Source organism: Aotus nancymaae, unplaced genomic scaffold (genome assembly GCF_030222135.1).
Source record: "Aotus nancymaae isolate 86718 unplaced genomic scaffold, 86718_ANA_hifiasm-v0.15.2.pri h1tg000046l, whole genome shotgun sequence".
Classification (NCBI taxonomy): domain Eukaryota; kingdom Metazoa; phylum Chordata; class Mammalia; order Primates; family Aotidae; genus Aotus; species Aotus nancymaae.
In genome coordinates this window covers 30,009,763-30,032,771 of record NW_026988460.1, presented here as the reverse complement: position 1 = coordinate 30,032,771, position 23,009 = coordinate 30,009,763, and the positions used below count along the sequence as shown (strand labels likewise).

The window sequence follows — 23,009 nt, the reverse complement described above, 5'->3', positions numbered from 1 at the left end:
AGTCTGGAATATTTAGAACTTAACAAGCTGCATGCTTTATTAACTAGAATTATTTGGTACACAGTTTAAAAGAAAGAGAAATGGTGATATAAGGCAACATCAAGGATTTAATGATTCTATATGTTTGAAATTAAAATATATATATATATATATAAATTTTTTTTGAGATGGAGTCTCACTCTGTCACCCGGGCTGGAGTGCAGTGGTGCAATCTTGTCTCACTGCAACCTCCGCCTCCTGGGTTCAAGCAATTCTCCTGCCTCATTCTCCCAAGTAGCTGGGACTACAGGCATGCGCCACCAAGCTCAGCTAATTTTTTGTATTTTATAGAGACAGGCTTTCACCATGTTGGCCAGAATGATCTCGATCTCCTGACCTCATGATCCACCTGCCTTGGCCTCCCAAAGTGCTGGAATTAAAGATGTGAGCCACAGTGCCCAGCCATAAAATTGTGTGTGTGTGTGTGTGTGTGTGTGTGTGTGTGTGTGTGTGTGTTGTTTGTTTTAGAGACAGATCTCATTATGTTGCCCAGGCTGGTCTTGAACTACTGTGCTCAGGCGATCCTCCTGTCTTAGCCTCCCAAAGTGTTAGAATTACAGGCATGGGACACCCACCCAGCCACCATTTGTGTTTTTCTGCAACAGGGTTTCACTCTGCTACCCAGGCTGGAGTGCTGTGGCACAATCATAGCTCACTGCAACCTCAAACTCCTGGGCTTAAGGGGTCTTCTCACCTCAGCTACTTGGGTATTTGGTACTGTAGGTGCACACCACCACCCCTAGCTAAAATTAAAAAAAATTTTTTTTTTTTAGACACAGGGTCTGACTTTGTTGCCCAAGCTGGTCGCAAACTCCTAGGCTCCCACGATCCTACCACCTTGGCTTCCCAAAGTGCTGAGATTATGGCCTTGAGTCATCATGCCTGGTCTATATCAGTTTGCTTGTTTTTTGAAAGAATCACTTGTTTGGCTATGTAGCCTTCCTGCTAGGCTTAATTACCCTTTTGATCATAAAATTCACATCAAAAAAGTCTGTACTTTTACTGGAGAATTTAAAGATACAGACTTCTGAAAAATGACCACGTATCTAGTATATAGCTAACAGACATGAGGAAACTTAAGACACTCTATATATTCAGGAATTAAACAATAAAAATTATCTCAGCACACTAGATGGGAAACAATGAAGGCCCTTGAAAGACACAAACAATATTTATGGGATTTTTTTTGTGTGACAAAACCAAGCAGATAAGATCATTTTGTACATTTTAACTTGACTTTAATTCATACTTACTTCTCTGACTTCCACAAGATGGTCTGGAGGTAAATTAGTTCTTTTGCTCACTGATTGCAGTTTGGAATGTCCAACATTAAAAAAAGAAATGGTATTTTGACTTGGTCTCCTCTGCGATATAGGAGAATTACCACTAGAAGCAAGTGAAAAGCTCCGTGACTTCAGAGGAGGATTATTCTGTTAGACAAAGAAAATCATTGCTTTTGTTTTCTTCTTTAATTTAGAATGTCTAGCCATCAAACTACACTTAAGACTTACACATGAGCAATGTCTAAACTAAATTAACTGAACAGATTACAAGAACATTTCCGAAGATGATAAAATCTGAGATACTTAAAGTTTAAACATTTTACATATCCCAAAGTAAACTGATAATTTATTTAGAAAATTATTTTCCAGCTTTGTGCTGTCAAAAAATATTCTTTCACATTTTACAAATATTAGAATAACAAAAAGTTTCTGATTTCAGATTTTTAAACACCATGGTTTTTTTTTTTAATTTTTTTATTTTTTGAGATTGAGACTCAGCCTGTCACCCAGGCTAGAGTGCAGTGGTGTGATCTTGGCTCACTGCAACCTCTGCTTCACAGATTCAAGTGATTCCCCTGCCTCAGCCTCCTGAGTAGCTGAGATTATAGGTGTGTGCCACTAGACCTAGTTAATGTTTGTATTTTTAGTAGAGACAGGGTTTTGCCATGTTGGCCAGGCTGGTCTTGAACTCCTGATCTCAGGTAATCTGCCCACCTCAGTTTCCCAAAGTGCTGGGATTACATGCCATGAGCCACCGTGCCCAGCCTTAAACACCATGATTAACACAAAAAATGCACTCAGCAATATAGTACAATTCCTAATGTAACATGCCAAGTATCCTTTGATACAAACTAGTACTTTCTCACTGACAACGACTAGAATCTTGCAGTATGAGAAAAGCTGTCGTGTTGGATTTTCTGAAGACTAGGTTTTAGGCCGAAATTACAAACAGGTTTTAAAAAGTCACTTCTGGGAGAAACCACCAGATTAAAAAAAAATAGTAAAACACAACTTGTCATCACCTAGGTATGAAATCCTTTAAATCTGCTGCCCATATATTACTTTTCAGATATCTCTAACTTCAGATTTCAAGTAGTAAGACTATCCTTTTGCCTTGAAAAATATTTTTTAAAACACTCCAAAGAAGATACACAAATGATTAACCAATAAGCACATGAAAAGGTGCTCAACATGATTAGTCACTAGAAAAACGAAATCAAAACCACAATAGATTCCACTTCATATCCATTAAGATAATCATAATAATTTTTTTGAAGAACAATAACAATTGTTGGCAAGGATACACAGAAATTAGAATTCCAGACATTGTTGATGGGAACGTAAAATAGTGTGGCCACTTTGGAAAACAGTTTGGCCCAGATAGATACCCTAGAGAAATCAAACCATATGTTCACATAAAAACTTGAACACAAGTGTTCATGGCAGCATTATTCCTAATATCTGTAAAATGAAAATAACCCAATGTCCACCAACCAATGAATGGATTAAAAAAAAGTAGTATACCTACACAATATTATTCACTCAGCAATATAGTACATTTAAAAAGGTATACAATATTATGCACTCAGCAATATAGTACATTAGGATGTGTACTATATTGCAGTTTTCAGTAACTAATGTACATTATTGGGATTTATTTTAATATCCACATTCATTAAAATAATGGGCCAGTATGGTGGCTCACACATGTAATTCCAGTAGTTTGTGAGGCCAAGGTGTACAGATCATCAAGTCAGGAGATCGAGACCACTAGGAAATGTACTATATTGCTGAGTGCATAATATTGTATAGATATATTACCTTTTTTTTTTTATGTACTATAGCCTTTAAAAAGGAATGAAGGGATAAAGTACTGATACATGCAACAACATGAATGAACCTTGAAGACATTATGCTAAATGAAAGAAGCCAGATGCAATAAACCCCCTATTACATGGTTCAATTTACATAAAATTCCCAGAATAGACAAATCCATGGTACAGAAAATATATTAGTGTTTGCTAGAGGATTGGGAAGGGGAGAACAGAGAGTTACTGTTAATGGCTCTGGGTTTTTTATCTTTTGGTGGGAAGGATGAAAATGTTCTGAAATTAGAAAGTTGCAATGGGGCAGGGCGTGGTGGCTTACGCCTATAATCCCAGCACTTTAGGAGGCCAAGGCAGGTGGATCACTTGAGGTGAGTTCACCAACATGGTGAAACCCTGTATCTACTAAAAATACAAAAATTAGCTGGGTGTGGTGGTGTGTGCCTATAGTCCCAGCTACTCAGGAGACTAAAACAGGCGAATCAGTTGAACCTAGGAGGTGAAGGTTTCAGTGATCCAAGATCGTGCTACTGCACTCCAACCTGGGCCACAGAGTGAGACTCCATCTCAAAAAATAAATAAACAAATAAATAAATAAAATAAAATAAAAAAAAAGAAAGTGGCAATGGTTGAACAACCTTGTGAATATACTAAAAACCACAGGATTATACACACGTTAAAAGGATGAATTTTACAGTATGTGAACAGCATCTCAATTTTAAAAGGTAAAAAATAAAAAAATCCCTTCTAATTTTTGTATATTAATATTGTATATAAATCTACATACCTTTCCAATAGCTTCAGTATGATGTTGTGTACATATCTGAAGTCTGCTAACCCAATGCTGTCGCTCTTTTGCATCTGTAGCTGTTAAAAGAATGTAAAAGTTATTTTATATTTATTTATTTTGGAACACAATTCATCACCTACAGTATGAATATCATATCACTGATGCACAGATACTGGTCTTGCTCTCACTAGAGCAAACTTCCCTGACTGGAGGGAGGCAGAAAAGAGGCCAAAGCACCAACCTTGTTAGGGAACACAGTAGCTGGATGTGGCTACTTCATTAAAAGGATAAATTACATGCAGTGAGGTGAGGATGTGAGACTGACACGTTGTAACTCATAAAAATGGGTTCTTATCTAAAGAAAGGACCCTGTTATTAATTATTTGATGTGTAATCAATACTTTCACATCTGTAGGAGCACACCCACTTAGGATTACCATTATAGTCTGTGTATTTATTAAATAAAAAACTTCTACACAAATTACATTTACCTTAACAGACGTTACACTTTTTTTTTTTGAGACAGAATATCACTCTGTCGCCAGGCTGGAGTGCAGTGGCACGATCTTGGCTCACTGCAACCTCCAGCTCCCTGGTTCAAGCGATTTCTCCTGTCTCGGCCTCCCAAGCAGCTGGGATTACAGGCACGCTGCCACCACGCTGGGCTAAATTTTGTATTTTTAGTAGAGATAGAGTTTCACCATGTTGGCCAGAATGGTCTCGATCTCCTGACCTCATGACCTGTACACCCTGGCCTCGCAAAGTACTGGAATTATATGCGTGAGCCACTGCACTGGCCCATTATCTTAATGAATATGGACATTAAAATAAATCCCAATAATGTACATTAGTTACTGAAAACTGCAAAGAGGGCATATAAACCAAACCAAGTAAAAGAGAGAAATACATAAAAAAATATCATTTAAAGTCTATGTTTCTAGATTTTCAGTAGAGTTTCATCTGCACCGCTTTTTAGAGGGGCCAGTCCTAAACAAACATACATTGTCCCACTTGAAAAAAGTTACTTATTACAACAGATTTCATAAATTCTCAAAGCAGTTTCAAGGTTTGGAATATTGTACTTATATCACTGACAAGAGTAGTTACCATTTACAAAGCCCAAATGAAAGCACGTAATACACCAACGGCTCAAAAATAGAAGAAAATCACAGAATTAATTCTCATATCTTGGTCATACCTCTGAGTTTATATTGTTCCCCACTGGCAGCGTTTACAGTGAAGGTGTGAGAATCCTCATCACTGGGTGATATTACAGCTCCTGCAAGCTGCAAAGTTCCTCTAGGTTTTTGATTTCTAGACTGTTCATTCACAAAGTACTCCAACAGCCCAGCTTCATTGTTTAAAACAAAAAACCTGTAATGATTTTTTAAAATCCATAATTTGTAAACATTTTCCCTCAGCAAACTAAAGCAAAGCAAATTTCAACCCTTACACATTTTGGGGTTTTGCTATTAAAAAAATAAAATTTAAAAGCATTTCAAGAAGTACTTGGAAACACTAGATTGAGTTTTCTAGCAGTGAAGATTACTAAAAATTGAATGAGTTTAATAAAAGATATAAACCCTTCAGCTGAGGGAGAGGCATTTATTAAGTAATAGACCTATCAGTTAATGCATGAAAGGAAGCAAAGATATCGTATCCTTTCAGAGAAAGATTTTTCCCCATAATTAATTAACAGAGGGTAAACTGCCAAAGGACAAATGGTAGTGAAAATTTTTATTAAAATTAACTGGAAATAAATCAAAATATGAGCTTTGAAGTTAAGGCAAGATATGCTAAGCAAGATATGCATCTGATTTAAGATTTAATCAGTGAAATATACAATGAGAATAACAAGGTAAAAAAGATTTTGTGAATGTATCATTAAATAGGTCAAAACTAAAGATTATTTCTGTTTAAAAATGAAAAGGCTGCAATTGGAGATGCAGAAGCAGAAGGAACTTGAAACTAAATGATGAAATGCTGATACACTCTGGAAAAGAATTTGATGAAATACACACTTTGGAAAATAATGTTCTGATTTGGTTCTAGACTAACTACTTTCAAAAATATACTTCAGAAATTCCAATTTAAGTAAATGTAATAATTTCTTTTTTTTGAGATAGAGTTACTCTTTGTCATCCAGGCTGGAGTGCAGTGGTGTCATCTCAGCTCACTGCAACCTCCGCCTCCTGGGTTGAAGCGATTCTTGTGCCTCAGCCTCCTGAGTAGCTGGGATTACCGTGCCAGGCCCCCTTTTTAAAAAGTAACTCTACAGCGGAGGTGGTGGCTCATACCTGTAATCCCAACACTTTGGGAGGCTGAGGCAGATGAATTGCCTGAGCTCAGGAATTCAAGACCAGCCTGGGCAACACGGTGAAACCATGTCTCTACTAAAATACAAAAAATTAGCTGGGCTTGGCACCATGTGCCTCTAATCCCAGCTACTTGGGAGGCTAAGATATTAGAATTGCTTGAACCTGGGAGGCGGAGATCACGGTGAGCCGAGATCACACCACTGCACTCCAGCCTGGGCAACAGAGAGAGACTCCAGCTCAGAAAAAAAAAAAGAAAGTAACTCTAAAAGGGCTGGATGGGTTGAGATTGCTTGAGTATAGGACTTCTAGACCAGTCTGGCCAACATGGTAAAACCCTGTCTCTACAAAAAAATACAAAAATTAGCCGGATGTGGTAGTGCATGCCTGTAGTCCCACTTACTTGGGAGGCTGGGGCAGGAGGATCATTTGAGCCCAGGAGGTGGAGGTTACAGTAAGCTGAGATCACACCACTGTACTCCAGCCTGGGCAAGTACCATTTCTCCAAAAAGTAATTAATTAAGTTAAAAAGTAACTCTAAAAAGTTTTAAACTTTTAAAATTTATGTTTGGGTGGCCAGGTGTGACGCCTCATGCCTGTGATCCCAGCACTTTGGGAGGCCAAGGCAGGTGGATCACATGAGGTCAGGAGTTCGAGACCAGCCTGATCAAAATGGTGAAACCTCCATCTCTACAAAAAACACAAAAATTAGCCAGGTGTGGTAGGACATGCTTGTAATTCTAACTATTCAGGAGGCCGGAGAATCACTTGAACCTGGGAGGTAGAGGTTGCAGTGAGCCGAGATCATGCCATTGCACGATCATCCAGCTAGGTGACACAGCAAGACTCCATCTCAAAAAAAAAAAATTCATGTTTGGGTTTGGAGAAGTCTGGCATTCTACATGTTAGCCTGTTCTATACTAGAACTTGGTAGACAATTTGATCCAGTTTAATATGCCTGCCCCACAACTACCAATTCTACAAAGAATTTGAGATAGCTGGTTTTCCTGCTTCCTGACAGCATGTGTGACCTTGGGTTGGTTACATAATTTCTCCAAGATCCCAGAGAAGTTGTGAATCTGGCACAAGACAGGAACCTAACACAAATGTGTTTGCTACCTCCAAACCCCTACCTCTCTTTCCCTAGGAACCTAATTTCTGCAAGTATAAAATGGCCAAGGCAAGTGAACAAGCGATTCTAGTCCTAATACAACATTAACAACTGAGGCGTTTAGAGGCTGCCACTTGGACAGATATCAACTTTTCCCACCCTCTGAGAAGAAGTCACCAAACTTTTCGAAAATGTGGCAAATCCTTCTCTAAAAGGTTTCCCAGCCATGTTTGTCTGAAGTAATATCAAAATATAAAATCATCAGGCCTTATTTCTGGTCTCTTAGGAGAGACTGATGTGACACAAATAATCACACTTACCTGTACTGCCACCCAGTGACAAGGTTGGTATACTTCATTAAATAGCCACACACGTTTTCCATGTGATCACTGTTTCAAAAAGAAAAAGAAGCCAGAGTTAGTAAAAATTAGAAGAAATCCCAGGAAGATAATGGTACAATTTTCAGAATAGCTTTAGATACATATACGCTATATAAATGCCTCAAATTTTACTCAGAAATAAAACATATAGGTCAACAGAGGCATTTAATTTCCCAAATTACATATCTACAGGACTTTATCAATTTCCTCAAAACAAGTGCAATACTCATAAATTACATATTATTATAAACATTCCAAATGTAAAATTGGTATACAAATATAAAATTATATAAACATAAAACAAATATATTATAAATGGACTGGCCAGGCACAGTGGCTTGAGCCTGTAACCCCAGCACTTTGGGAGGCCAAGGCAGGAGGATCACTTGAGGTCAGGAGTTTGGGACCAGCCTGGCCAACATGGTGAAATCCTGTCTTTACTAAAAACACAAAGATTGGCCGGGTGTGGTGTAAGTGCCTATGTATAGTCCCAGCTACTTGGGAGGCTAAGGCAGGAGAATCACTTGAACCCAGGGGATGAAGGTTGCATTGAGCCGAGATCTCACCACTGCACTCCAGCCTGGGTGACAGAGTGAGACTCCATCTCAAAACAAAAACACCAGAAAAACTTACTCTTTGTCCATTTCGTCCTGTTGCTCCATAATCTGAATATTTGTTGCTCCATAATCTGAATATTTGTTGCTCCATAATCTGAATATTTGCTACATTCTGCATCAATCCATAAAAGGTCTGAGGCAGTATGCAGCCTAAATATTTTCTCAAAGTGCCAAGATATTTCCTAATTCGCCATTTTGGGAATTACTCCTTAATCTAGGTTCTCTACACCAAGCTTTCATTACTAGGTAAGTGTCAAGTCATAGCCATTAGCATGTAATAAAGACATCATCACAACTCAATTATAGTTCAATTCCTCTGGTTCTAAGACTGTATATATTCTTCAAATGTATGTGAACTATGGGGCAAAACTTTCTTAAAACCTTATATATACTTTTTATACCTAAGAAAAATAAAATTTTTATTTCAAAGCAATAAAATAAAATATATCATCTTTATTTAGTTGCTACTCTCATTATTACTTACTGAAGGTATTCCCCCATTTTGGTCATATCTAAGTTATTTATTTCATTCATTTAATAGCTCAAGTGACCCTCCTACCTCAGCACCGTGAGTAGCTAAAATTACAGGAATGTACAATCATGACCAGCTAATTTTTTAATTTTTCTGGAGATGGGATCTCACTATGTTGCCCAGGCTGGTCTCAAACTCCTGGACTCAAGTGATCTTACCGCTTCAGCTTTCAAAGTGTTGGGATCACAGGCATGAGCCATGAATTTTTAAAAGTGTATAATTTCAGTAACATCAATCGCTAAGAAGACCCTAAGTATATCTTTTTTGTTTTTGTTTGTTTGTTTTTGAGACAGAGTCTTGCTCTGTCCCCCAGGCTGGAGTACAGTGGCGTGATCTCAGCTCACTGTAACCTCTGCCTCTGGGGCTCACGTGATTCTCCTTACTCTGCCTGCCAAGTAGCTGGGACTACAGGCACCTGCCACCGTGCCCAGGTAATTTTTGTATTTTTGGTAGAGATGGAGTTTCACCATGTTGGCCAGGCTGGTCTCAAACTCCTAACCTCAAGTGATCAGCCTGCCTCAGCTTCCCAAAGCGTTGGGATTACAGGTGTGAGCCACTGCGCCTGGCCCTAAGTGTATCTTCATATTTCACATTAGAGTAATGTTCTGTGTATAATTTTCTAATGTTGTTAGCATTTTGTTGACTCATACACCTAAAGAGTTAACTTTCCGGGAAAAAAAAAAAACTATAAGGATACTGACATGGTTTATTTGGTAGTAGCATAAAGTCAGTCTCAAAAGAACCAGGAACTCAAATAAGCAAGGGTAAACTGCTAGCCTGTTTTTATTATATAAAACAGCTGTCTCCAGGTTACAAAGAACCAACTTGAAAACATCCTATTCTTTGGAACAGCTGGTTCCAATGTCCCTCCCTCATTCTTCCCCTTTTCCATGTATCCCAAGAAATAGCCACTATTCAAGGTAAACGGCTGGTGTGGAACGACCGTGCCATCTGGTGGTCAGCATAAAAAGCACTCTGTGACTGAACATCTTTTGTTCATACTTTCTTTTCTTATACCTTCTTATAATTGAGTTATGTGTGAAAGTTTAGGGCCTGGTGTAGTGCTTCATGTCTGTAATCTGAACACTTTAGGAGGCTGAGATGGGACAACTCCTCGAGTCCAGGAGTTTGAGACTAGCCTGGGCAACATGGCGAGACCCGCCCCACCTCTAAAAACAATAAAGGAAATAAAATGTGCAAATTTTTATAGAAGATTTAATGTGTCTGTTAATATGAATAAAATCTAGCTATTGAAGTGGGAACATACCACATATCTAATTATACTATTTTAGATTCTATAAAATAGAAGTGATGGTCTGAAAGAGACTAATACACTGAAAAATAAGCTATGAAAAAGTTAATTTCTTCTTTAGTCCTCCAAAAACTTCACTGGTCAACAAATTGGGTATATTTCTGATCTTTTAAATTTGTTAACATTTAATTGAGATTAGTAGTGGAAGCTGATAGTCTATGAAAATAGCTGATTAACTGAATTTTGCCAAGTGGCTTTATTATATTGTTTAGTTTGATACTCATTTTCCTTTAAATATCTTAATAAAAATTCCTTCAATTCTTTAATCTCCATTACCATAACATACTTATTTCTTAACTCTCTTTATTAGACTTAAGATATATAAAAGTTTTCAAAATTAAGCTACCTTTTAAACAGTTTCAAATCCTTTCAATTCAAAGCAATTACTTAATACCTACCAAATTCACAGCACTCTAAAAACCATAGAAAAACATAAAATCAAAAGGGAATAACTCTCCATCCCAAATCTATAATCTAATCTAAGAGAAATAAATCTCCTCGAAGAAAAAGACAGTAATATGGGCTCCTGCTACTGGAAAAGACACACAGTGGGACTACATTTTCAGTTACCAAACAAATAAAAAAGGCATTAAACAAACACACAGGATTCAGTAGTGAGTGAGAAGGCTGAAATGACTAGATCTGATGAATGAGTAGATGTGAAGTGAGAGAAAGAATGAAGGTGAGAGAGAAAGGACAAGGGCAATACTCAGATTTCCAGCTGGAACAACAGGGTAGATAACTAATGCCTTCATTGAGATAGGGATCATAGAGAAGTTTTGGATTTGTTCCAATTTAAAATGTTAAATTTAATGGACCTGCAAGACTACACAGGGAGACATCCAGTAAGGCAGCATGATTAGGGCTTGGCAGTCATCAGCATATAAGCATATAACTGGTATTTGAAGCTACAGCAGTAAAGAAGGTCACTCAGGAAATATTACTAAATGGCAAGAGATGGGACAGGGTCTAAGAGAAAACTCTAAGGAAAAGTTTTAAGGAAAGGGGAATACAGAGAAGAGATCAGGAACAGCTGAGTAGTGGGAAGAAAACTAGGAGTATGGAAAGACAGAAACCAGAGACAGTGTTTCAAGATAAGTCTGTGGTCAAGAATATTCAGAGGCCAGGCACCTTGGCTCACACCTATAATCCCAGCAGCACTTTAGGAGGATCACTTGAGCTAGGAGTTTGAGACTAGGGCCTGGGCATCACAGTGAGAGCTAGTCTCTACAAAAAATTTAAAAATTAGCCAGGCAGGGTGGCACATGCCAGTAATCCCATCTACTCAGAACACTGAGATGGGAGGATTGCTTGAGCCCAGGAAGTTGAGGCTGCTGCAATCATGCCATTGCACTCCAGCCTGGGAAACAGAGCAAGACCCTTTCTCAGGCCAGGCACAGTGGCTCATGCCTGTAATCCCAGCACTTTGAGAGGCTGAGGTGGGTGGATCATTTGAGGTCAGGAGTTCAAGACCAGCCTAGCCAACATGGCAAAACTCCATCTCTACTAAAAATACAAAAATTAGCTGGGTGTGATAGTGCACACCTGTGGTCCAAGCTACTCAGAGGACGCTGGGGTGGGAAAATCACTTGAACCGGGTAGGCAGAGATTACAGTGGACCGAGATCGCACTACTACACTCCAGCCTGGGCAATGGAGCAAGACTCCATCTCAAAAATCAATCAATCAATCAATCAATCACAAACTAGATGCCTTGAGGGTACTGTCTTATACTTTTAGAGATATTTCACAAAGTTTGAGAAGCAGAGCTATATAAAATGTTTGCCTATAAAAATCAAAAGAAAGAAGAGAAGAAAAAACTTATACTTAATCCAATTATCACAGACAACTAACTGGCCATTTGATGACAGAGACTGAATGAAGACATGATGGAAGAAACTCCTACATGGAAAAGTAGAAAGTTACCTCTAGTATCTCTGCAAAGTTAGGGAGCTTTGGAAAGAGCACAGGCTTAACACCTAGGATTTAAATTTCAGTGTGACCTTAGGCAAACAGCACTGAATCTCAACCTGGATTTCTTCATCTCCAAATGGGGACGAGAACAAATATCTTGCAGATTTATAACGAGGAGAGAATAAGAAATAATACATTTCAACCTCTATATATTTGTGTTTTTAAAAACATGTATTTTTTTAAATTTCAGTAACTTTTGAGTTGCAAGTGGTTTTTGGATACATGGATGAATTTATAGTGAAGTCTGAGATTTTAGTGCAACCATCATCTGAGTAGTGTACACTGTACTCAATATGTACTTTAATCCCTCACCCCTCTGTCCACTCTCTCCCATTTTGAGTCTCCAATGTCCACTATACCACTCTATATGTCTTGGCATACCTATAACTTAGCTTAGCTCCCACTTATAAGTGAGAACAGAGGGTATTTGGTTTTCCATTCCTGAGTTACCTCACTTAGAATAATGGCCTCCAGCTCTACCTAAGTTGCTGCAAAACACTTTAAATCTTTCCTATGGCTCAGTAGCATTCCAGCATGTATATATCTCACATTTTCTTCACTCATCAGTTGATCAACCTCTGTATATTTGAAGTATATTTCAACATGGTAAGCGCAAGAAATATTGATTCTCTCCACTCCAGGAAGTCAATTCTTCTGCAGGCAAAGGTCTGCAGACAAAGGATTCCTTTTTCTTTCTTTTTTTTTTTTTAAGAGTCAGGGTCTCACTCTGTTGCCCAGACTGAAATACAGTGGTATCATCATGGTTCACTGCAGCCTTGAACTCCCCAGGCTCAAGCAATCCTCCGACCTCGGCATTCTGAGATTGCAGATGTGAGCCACCACACCCAGCTCCAACTGGTCATTTTCTAGATTAGTTATCTTTCTTACCTTGTTAGCCTGACACTTTCAAATGGGAATAATGGGACCTAAAAGGTCCTCAGACTTCCACTCGGCATGAGTCACCACACCCAACCTTATTTTAAAAAATAATTATTGTATTTTTTCCAGTAGGTATTTTGTCAGCAACTACAAAGTATTTGAGATTTACCCTACTTGCAAGCTAACAAATTAACTTGCCACAGTTTCATATATGCTGGCAGAGGACATAAGACTCCTAAATTAGAGACAAAGACTTTGGTTCTCACAGCAACAGCAATAGACAGATTATCAGCTCAATCACACAGGGCAACTGCTGAGGAACATGTGATGCCTACGTATGCAGTGGGTGATGTTACAGGAAAGGAACTTAAAGCTTAGGAAACTCGAATCTTTTAATCAACACTAAGTGGGCCTGACTTCTGCTTGAGAGAGACATTATCATACTAGACAGTAAATAAACCTGATATTTGTTTTGGAGGGAGATACAATCTCTAACTTTCAAGGCTGTCTGCCATACAAACAATCTTGAAAAAAAATAGTACAGAACAAATGACACTACCTCTGCTCACAGACATGCAGGAACATAAGAGAGGCATGATGAATTGTCTCCCAGCAAGTATTACATGTTTATTACAGAGAAAAGTTTCTTATCCAACCCTATCTTCCAGCTGCCAGTTCGCCTTTTCAGAAGTAAGAACTACAGAACTTTCTCGGCACCTAACAACTCCATCCAAATCTCTGCTGTAAGAGACTTGACCAAAACTCTCACTTGGTTTCTAGCAGCATAAGGCTGCATCCCTAGGATGACCCCAGTCCCCCACTAAATTACTTGCCTGAGAAAGTTCAATGTTGCCAGGAGAATTTACCATCTTTTCTAGCCAACATCTGACCATAGGTTCCTGACTTCCCTTTCTTGGGGCATTTTTTTAAAAGTTTACAGGTTGGGTGCATTGGCTCACACCTCTACTTTGGGAGGCCAAGGCAGGAGTATTACTTGAAAGCAAAGAGTTTGAGAAAAGCCTGGCCAATGTAACAAGACCCCATCTCTAAAAATTATTTAAAAAATTAATACAAAAATTAGCTGGGCATGGTGGCCGGTACCTGTAATCCCAGCTACTTGGGAGGCTGAGGCAGGAGAATTGTTTGAATCCAGGAGGCAGAGATTGAGGTGAGCCAAGATTGCACCATTGCATTCCAGCCTGGGTGACCTGGGTGATTCCATATCAAAACAAACAAGCCAAAAAATCAGTCAGGCGTGGGGGCAGGTGCTTGTACTCCTATCTGCTCAGAAGGCTGTGGGAGAAGGATCACTTGAGCCCAGGAGTTCAAGGCTGCAGTGAGCTATGATCATGCCGCTGCACTCTAGCATAGGCATGACAGAACAAGATCCTGTCTCAAAAACAAAAATAAAGGCCAGGTATGGTGACTTGTGCCTGTAAGCCCAGCACTTTGGGAAGCCAAAGCAGGCAGATACTTGAGCCCAGGAGTTCGAGACCAGACTGGGCAACATGGTGGAACCCCATCTCTACAAAAAATACAAAAATTAGCCAGGCATGGTGGCACATGCCTGCAGCCCCACCTACTTGGGAGGCTCAGGTCAGACAACCGCTTGAACCCAGGAGTTGGAGGCTGCAGTGAGCTGTGATCTTACCACTGCACACCATCCTGGGGGACTTAAAGAGACACTGTCTCAGAATAAATAAATTTAATTAAAATAAAAACAATTAAAGAGGCTTTCAATTGTGCATATGCATCTCTTAAAAGTCAGAAGTGTCTTTCTCAGGGACTTGAAAGCCATTATTTTGAAATACATTCATCAGGAAGGATGGGGCCCCTATTTCCCGGTCTCTATGGGAGGAGAGAATCCTAACTTCAGTAACTGCCAGCTAGCAAAACACAATCTGGTCTAATCACATTACATTGGTCAACTCTTGGTAACTTTCTACTTCTCTGACTCTTACGAGGCCCCACTCTCCCTTCTCCTTCATTCTCCCTTCAAAATGCCTAATCGCCTTGGCAGCTCAGCTCTTTCCCTCCCTGTCAGTAGCTACTGAATAAAATCTGTTCTCATCACTTTAATGTCCAACTGGGTTTATACCAGACAAAGGCAAGGACTTCCCTCAATGTCTTGCATGCCTCTTCAAAAATAATCTATGCACCTACAAGCACACACATACACACACACAACTTTGTTTTTTAAGGAAATGGCTGCAATTATATAGACTGTTCTGCAGCTTGCTTTTTTTCATGAAACAGTTTTCTCAGGAATGGTTTCATTTCAACACATAACTCATCCTTAACATCTGCACAGTAAACCATTGTATAGCATTTACAAATTTAACCACTCCCCCTACCAATGGACATTTTCAGGCTTTTATTACAAACAATGCTGCAATGAACCGAGTTATACAGATCTTTGTGTATATTTGTTAAAAGTGAAATTGCAAGGTGAGAACTAGATGCATTTTTAGTTTTTATAGATATTGCTAACCTACTCTCCAAAAAAGCTTCACCAATTTAACTCTCAGCCTTCCATGTAAAGGGGGCTTGATTCCCCACACCAGCGCTATGACAGCATTGTCTGCCAGCAAAAACAGGGTGCGGCTTTTACCTATTAACAGGATGTTTGGACATTACTAGTAGGCTTTTCAACATCTCCAATGTTGAAAATTAAGTTTCTAAAAGTTAAGTGTGACCAGGTGTGGTGGCTCAGACCTATAATCCCAGCACTTTGGGAGACCAAGGTTGGAGGACTGTCTGAGCCCAGGAGTTTGAGACCAGCCTGGGCAACACAGCGAACGAAACTCTTATCTCTGTTTTTAAAAAGTTAAAGTTGGGCACAGTGGCTCATGCCTGTAGTCCCAACACTTTGAGAGGCTAAGGCGGATAGATCACTTAAGGTCAGGAATTTGAGACCAGCCTGGCCAACATGGCAAAACCCTGTCTTTACTAAAAATACAAAAAAAATTAGCCAGGCGTGGTGGCACATGCCTGTAATCCCAGCTACTCAGGAGGCTGAGGCAAGAGAATTGCTTGAACTTGGGAGGCAGAGGTTGTAGTGAGCAGAGATCATGCCACTGCACTCCAGCCTGGGTGACAGAGTGAGACTCCATCTCAAAAAAAAAAAAAAGTTAAGTGTGAGGTTAAGTGTGAGGTAGTGTTACACAGCAGAATGAGCACCTAAGTGGGACAGAGAATTTCATTTTGACTTTCCCATTGACTGGCTCCATGAGTGACCTTAGTGAAATCACTTAATCTTTCTGGGCCTCAGTTTTCTCATGTGTAAGTGAGATGCCCTTTTCAGCCTAAACTAAAATGCGTGTAAAAGACCCTCAATGGCCACCCACAGTGGCTCACACCTGTAATCCTAGCACCTTGAGAAGCCAAGGCAGGAGGATCATTTGAGCCCAGGAGTTAGAAACCAGCCTGGGCAACATGGCAAGACCCTGTCTCTACAAAAAATAAAATAAATTAACTGGGTGTGGTGGCATGCACCTGTGGTCCCAGCTACTTGGGAGGATGAGGTGGGAGGACTGCTTGAGCCCAGGAGGTCAAGTCTGCAGTAAGCTGTGCACTCCAGCCTGGGTGATATTGCAAAACCCTGTCTCAATAACAACTAAAAAAGATCCTCAAAAATCAAAATGCTAAAGGTTTTGTTTTGTTCAATAGAAAACTGTTATTTCTCAAATGAAGTCTGAAAATAAGGGCAACATTATATTTCACATTAAAACTTTTAGAGAAAAGTAGAACTTTTTTTAGTACAATATTTCACTGACATAGTAATATTTACTTATGTCCCATATGCTGCTTATTTTTTTTTTTTTTTTTGAGATGGAGTTTCACTCTTGTTGCCCTGGCTGGAGTACAATGGTGTGATCTTGGCTTACCACAACCTCCACCTCCCGGGTTCAAGCAATGCTCCTGCCTCAGCCTCCAGAGTAGCTGGGATTACAGGCATGTGCCACCATGCCTGGTTAATTTTATATTTTTAGTAGAGAGGGGGTTTCACCGTGTTGGTCAGGCTGGTCTCAAACTCCTGACCTCAAGTGATCCACCCACCTTGGGTTCCCAAAGTGCTGGATTATAGGCGTGAGTCACTGCACCCAGCCGATACCTCGTATACTTCTAAAACATCTTCTCAGTAGCCATTTCAACGAGACCAAGACACCACAGACCAACGGAATGAGAGATCACTAAAAATCTCACTGCCACCACCCCCATCTGAATGTCTATTCTATCTTTGTAGATACCTCTTTGGATTCAAACAATGCCTAGTTCCAAAATATACTTATAATAACACAGTATTTGTCCATAATAGCATAATCCATGAACTAGGAACAAAGAATGTATTCTCCCTTTAGACTTAATCTTTCTAAATTGAAAGTAATAAGAAAAAGCAGAAAAGCATTTCCCTTTCTCCTTATTAAACAGAAAAAAGCAGGTGAATGGCATACAAGAAGCACCAGGTAATGTTCACTTTCATTCATTTATTACCTGAGTCAAGTCTTCTTTCAAAAATTTCATCTTTATGATCTAAGTAACAACAACTTCAAACATTCAGGTTTTCTCCTAAAATACCTACCAATATTATTGAAATACTATTGAAAAAAAAGACACAGAAAAGAAAAAGGTTTCATTTAAGAGACAAGGTCTTGCTATCTTACCCAGGCTGTACTTGAACTCCTGGGTTCAAGCAATCCTCCTGTGTCAGCTTCCTGAGTTGGATTCCTTATAATAGTGTTCATCATAATTTTAGCTATCAAAATCTATACCTTCAAACTCCCACTGACTACTGAAACTCCCTATTGAAATTGAGCACCTCCCAATTACAAATACAAATATTCATATAATCAAATAATTCCATATCTTGAAGAGCTATAAAACCATCTGAAAATTTTAAAATATTACTTTAAAATAAACAATGTGTACTCTAAAATGAAACCACATCTGAGTTACCAAGAATCTAACAATTAAAAAAATATTCAAAAGGTATGTAAGTCCTATATTTAGTATAGAATCTTTCTAATTGCTGATTTTTTTTTTTTTGAGACAGAGTCTTGCCCTGTCACTCAGGCTAGAATGTAGTGGTGGAATCTCGGCTCATTACAACCTCCCAGGCTCAAGCCATCCTCTACCTCAGCCACCTGAGTAGGTGGAATTAGAGACATGTGCCAATATGCCTAGCTAATTGTTGTCTTTTTAGTAGAGATACAGTTTCACCATGTTGGCAAAGCTGGTCTCAAACTCCTGGCCTCAAGTGATCTGCCAGCCTCAGCCTCCCAAAATGCTGGGATTTCGCCATCCCAGCAACCACCAAAATGCTGTGAGCCATCGTGCCCAGCCCTAACTGCTGATTTAAATGGAATCACTACGTACCATGACAGCAAAACAGGATAAAATCCCACTCAAAATCTTACGTTAAAATTTCACTCATAATGAGAAATTAAAACTACATGAAAATAGCATTTTTTAACCTATCAAACTTTTAAATTTGTATCAATTTGAAAGTTATAAAAACTGTTAACAAATTACACTGATAAGGCTATTGGGAAATAGGCACTCATGGCATCATATACCCCAATCAAGAGAAATCAGACAATAAATGTCAAGATTATAAATTGACTCAGCAATTCCTCTTCTAGGTATTTTTCCCCTCAGTTATATTCATAAGCTTGCAAGATGACACATGTACAAAGGTTATTAACTGCAGCATAATTTGTAATAGCAAAATGTGGGAACAAATTAAATGTTCATCAACAGAGAATTTATTAAAGGCAGAATGAACTAAATTTATCCTCCCAAAATTCTTATGTTGAAGTTCGAACTCTCATGGCATTTGGAGATAGGGCCTTTGGTAGATAATTAAGTTCAGATGAGGTCATAAGAGTCGGGTCCTCATGATATGAGATTAGTGTTAGAAGAGACACCAAGAAAGCTCTCTTGATTGTTCCTTCTCTCTCTCAACAAATCCAAACATTTAAGCTTTTCTTAAAATACTCATAAATATTAATTACTGAAGAAGTCTGGACACAAATCACTTCATTAAACGATAAGCACAGGAATTGTGCTTAGCTAGGGAAGAATACAAAGATGTTCTCTTTCCTCCAAAGAGTATAATTTATATCAGTAATATTTTCAGAATCAACTTGGTGGCTCGCATCTGTAATCCCAGCACTTTGGGAGGCAGAGGTGGGTGGATCGCTTGAACCCAGGAGTTTTGAGACCAGCCTTGGCAACACGGTGAAACCCCATCTCCAACAAAAATTTAAAAATTACCCAGTCTCATAACCTGGTCTCAAAATAAACAAATAAAATACTTTTTTTTTTTTTTTTTTTTTTTTTTTTTAATTGCATTTTAGGTTTTGGGGTACATGTGAAAAACATGCAAGGTTGTTGCTTAGGTGCATACATGGCAGTGTGATTTGCTGCCTTCCTCCCCTTCACCCATATCTGGCATTTCTCCCCATGCTATCCCTCCCCAATTCCCCACCCCCCCGCTGTCCCCCCCACTCCCCCACAACAGACCCCCATGTATAGTGCTCCCCTCCCTGTGTCCATGTGTTCTCCTTGTTCAACACCCGCCTATGAGTGAGAACATGTGGTGTTTGATTTTGTGTTCTTGTGTCAGTTTGCTGAGAATGATGTTTTCCAGGTTCATCCATGTCCCTACAAAGGACGCGAACTCCTCGTTTTTAATGGCTGCATAATATTCCATGGTGTATATGTGCCACATTTTTCCTGTCCAGTCTATCATCGATGGGCATTTGGGTTGGTTCCAGGTCTTTGCTATTGTAAACTGTGCTGCAATGAACATTCGTGTGCATGTGTCCTTATAGTAGAACGATTTATAATCCTTTGGATATATGCCCAGTAATGGGATTGCTGGGTCAAATGGAATTTCTATTTCTAGGTCCTTGAGGAATCGCCACACCGTTTTCCACAATGGTTGAACTAATTTACACTCCCACCAACAGTGTAAAAGTGTTCCTATTTCTCCACATCCTCTCCAGCATCTGTTGTCTCCAGATTTTTTAATGATTGCCATTCTAACTGGTGTGAGATGGTATCTCAATGTAGTTTTGATTTGCATTTCTCTAATGGCCAGTGATGATGAGCTTTTTTTCATATGCTTGTTGGCCTCATGTATGTCTTCTTTTGTAAAGTATCTGTTCATGTCCTTCGCCCACTTTTGAATGGGCTTGTTTGTTTTTTTCTTGTAAATCTTTTTTAGCTCGTTGTAAATTCTGGATATCAGCCCTTTGTCAGATGGGTAGGCTGCAAAAATTTTTTCCCATTCTGTTGGTTGCCGATTCACTCTATTGACTGTTTCTTTTGCTGTGCAGAAGCTGTGGAGTTTGATTAGGTCCCATTTGTCTATTTTGGCTTTTGTTGCCAATGCTTTTGGTGTTTTGGTCATGAAGTCCTTGCCTACGCCTATGTCCTGAATGGTTTTGACTAGGTTTCCTTCTAGTGTTTTTATGGTGTTAGGTCTTATGTTTAAGTCTTTAATCCATCTGGAGTCAATTTTAGTGTAAGGTGTCAGGAAGGGGTCCATTTTCTGCTTTCTGCATATGGCTAGCCAGTTTTCCCAACACCACTTATTGAACAGGGAATCCTTTCCCCATTGCTTGTTTTTATCAGGTTTGTCAAAGATCAGGTGGTTGTAGATATGTTGTGTTGCCTCCGATGCCTCTGTTCTGTTCCATTGGTCTATATCTCTGTTTTGGTACCAGTACCATGCTGTTTTGATTACTGTAGCCTTGTAGTAGAGTTTGATGTCTGGTAGTGTGATGCCTCCTGCTTTGTTCTTTTTGCTTAGAATTGACTTGGCTATGCGGGCTCTCTTTTGGTTCCATATGAAGTTTAAGGTGGTTTTTTCCAGTTCTGTGAAGAAGGTCATTGGTAGCTTGATGGGGATAGCATTGAATCTGTATATTACTTTGGGCAGTATGGCCATTTTCACGATATTAATTCTTCCTAACCATGAACATGGAATGTTTCTCCATCTGTTTGTGTCCTCTCTTATTTTGTTGAGCAGTGATTTGTAGTTCTCCTTGAAGAGGTCCTTTACATTCCTTGTTAGTTGTATTCCTAGGTATTTTATTCTCTTTGTAGCGATTGTGAATGGCAGTTCGTTCTTGATTTGGCTCTCTTTAAGTCTGTTATTGGTGTATAGGAACGCTTGTGATTTTTGCACATTGATTTTGTATCCTGAGACTTTGCTGAAGTTGCTTATCAGTTTCAGGAGCTTTTGGGCTGAGATGAGGGGGTCTTCTAGATATACAATCATGTCGTCTGCAAATAGAGACAATTTGACTTCCTCCTTTCCTAATTGAATACCCTTTATTTCTTTTTCTTGCCTGATTGCTCTGGCTAGAACTTCCAGTACTATATTGAATAGGAGTGGTGAGAGAGGGCATCCTTGTCTAGTGCCAGATTTCAAAGGGAATGCTTCCAGTTTTTGCCCGTTCAGTATGATATTGGCTGTCGGTTTGTCGTAAATAGCTTTTATTATTTTGAGATACGTTCCATCGATACCTAGTTTATTGAGGGTTTTTAGCATAAAGGGCTGTTGAATTTTGTCGAAGGCCTTCTCTGCATCAATTGAGATAATCATGTGGTTTTTGTCTTTGGTTCTGTTTATGTGGTGAATTACATTTATAGACTTGCGTATATTGAACCAGCCTTGCATCCCCGGGATAAATCCTACTTGATCATGGTGGATAAGCTTTTTGATGTGCTGTTGTAATCGGCTTGCCATTATTTTATTGAAGATTTTTGCATCTATGTTCATCATGGATATTGGCCTGTAGTTTTCTTTTCTTGTTGAGTCTCTGCCAGGTTTTGGTATTAGGATGATGTTGGTCTCATAAAATGATTTGGGAAGGATTCCCTCTTTTTGGATTATTTGGAATAGTTTCAGTAGGAATGGTATCAGTTCCTCTTTGTATGTCTGGTAGAATTCGGCTGTGAACCCATCTGGGCCTGGGCTTTTTTTGGGTGGTAGGCTCTTAATTGCTGCCTCGACTTCAGACCTTGTTATTGGTCTATTCAGGGTTTCGACTTCTTCCTGGTTTAGGCTTGGCAGGAGGCAGCTGTCCAGGAATTTATCCATTTCCTCCAGGTTTTCTAATTTATGTGCATAGAGTTGTTTGTAATAATCTCTGATGATGGTTTGAATTTCTGTGGAATCTGTGGTGATATCGCCTTTGTCATTTTTTATTGCATCTATTTGGTTATTCTCTCTTTTCTTTTTTATTAGTCTGGCTAGTGGTCTGTCTATTTTGTTGATCTTTTCAAAAAACCAGCTCCTGGATTTATTGATTTTTTGAAGGGTTTTTCGTGTCTCTATCTCCTTCAATTCTGCTTTGATCTTAGTTATTTCTTGTCTTCTGCTAGGTTTTGAGTTTTTTTGATCTTGCTCCTCTAGCTCTTTCAATTTTGACGATAGGGTGTCAATTTTAGATCTCTCCTTTCTTCTCATGTGGGCACTTATTGCTATATATTTTCCTCTAGAGACTGCTTTAAATGTGTCCCAGAGATTCTGGTATGTGGTGTCTTCATTCTCGTTGGTTTCGAAGAACGTCTTTATTTCTGCCTTCATTTCATTGTTTATCCAGTCAACATTCAGGAGAAAGTTGTTCATTTTCCATGAGGCTGTGCGGTTCTGGGTTGGTTTCTGAATTCTGAGTTCTAACTTGATTGCACTGTGGTCTGAGAGACTGTTTGTTATGGTTTCCGTTCTTTTGCATTTGCTGAGGAGTGATTTACTTCCAATTATGTGGTCAATTTTAGAGTAGGTGTGATGTGGTGCTGAGAAGAATGTATATTCTGTGGATTTGGGGTGGAGAGTTCTGTAAATGTCTATTAGGTTTGCTTGTTCCAGGTCTGAGTTCAAGTCCTGGATATCCTTGTTAATTTTCTGTCTCGTTGATCTGTCTAATATTGACAG

At 39.1% G+C, this 23,009-nt stretch overlaps 1 protein-coding gene across 1 annotated transcript in view; it reads right to left on the bottom strand.

Annotated features, from left to right (window-relative positions):
• The window catches only part of OSBPL11 (oxysterol binding protein like 11), an 88,262-nt gene that overhangs the window by 53,718 nt on the left and 11,535 nt on the right, over positions 1-23,009 (bottom strand). Inside the window, exons 2-5 of the mRNA XM_064362120.1 lie at positions 7,685-7,753; positions 5,137-5,312; positions 3,936-4,015; positions 1,293-1,469 (exon numbers count right to left, since the gene is read on the bottom strand). Of these exons, the coding sequence (XP_064218190.1) occupies positions 1,293-1,469; positions 3,936-4,015; positions 5,137-5,312; positions 7,685-7,753 (502 nt within the window). The remainder of the gene's footprint in view (positions 1-1,292; positions 1,470-3,935; positions 4,016-5,136; positions 5,313-7,684; positions 7,754-23,009) is intronic.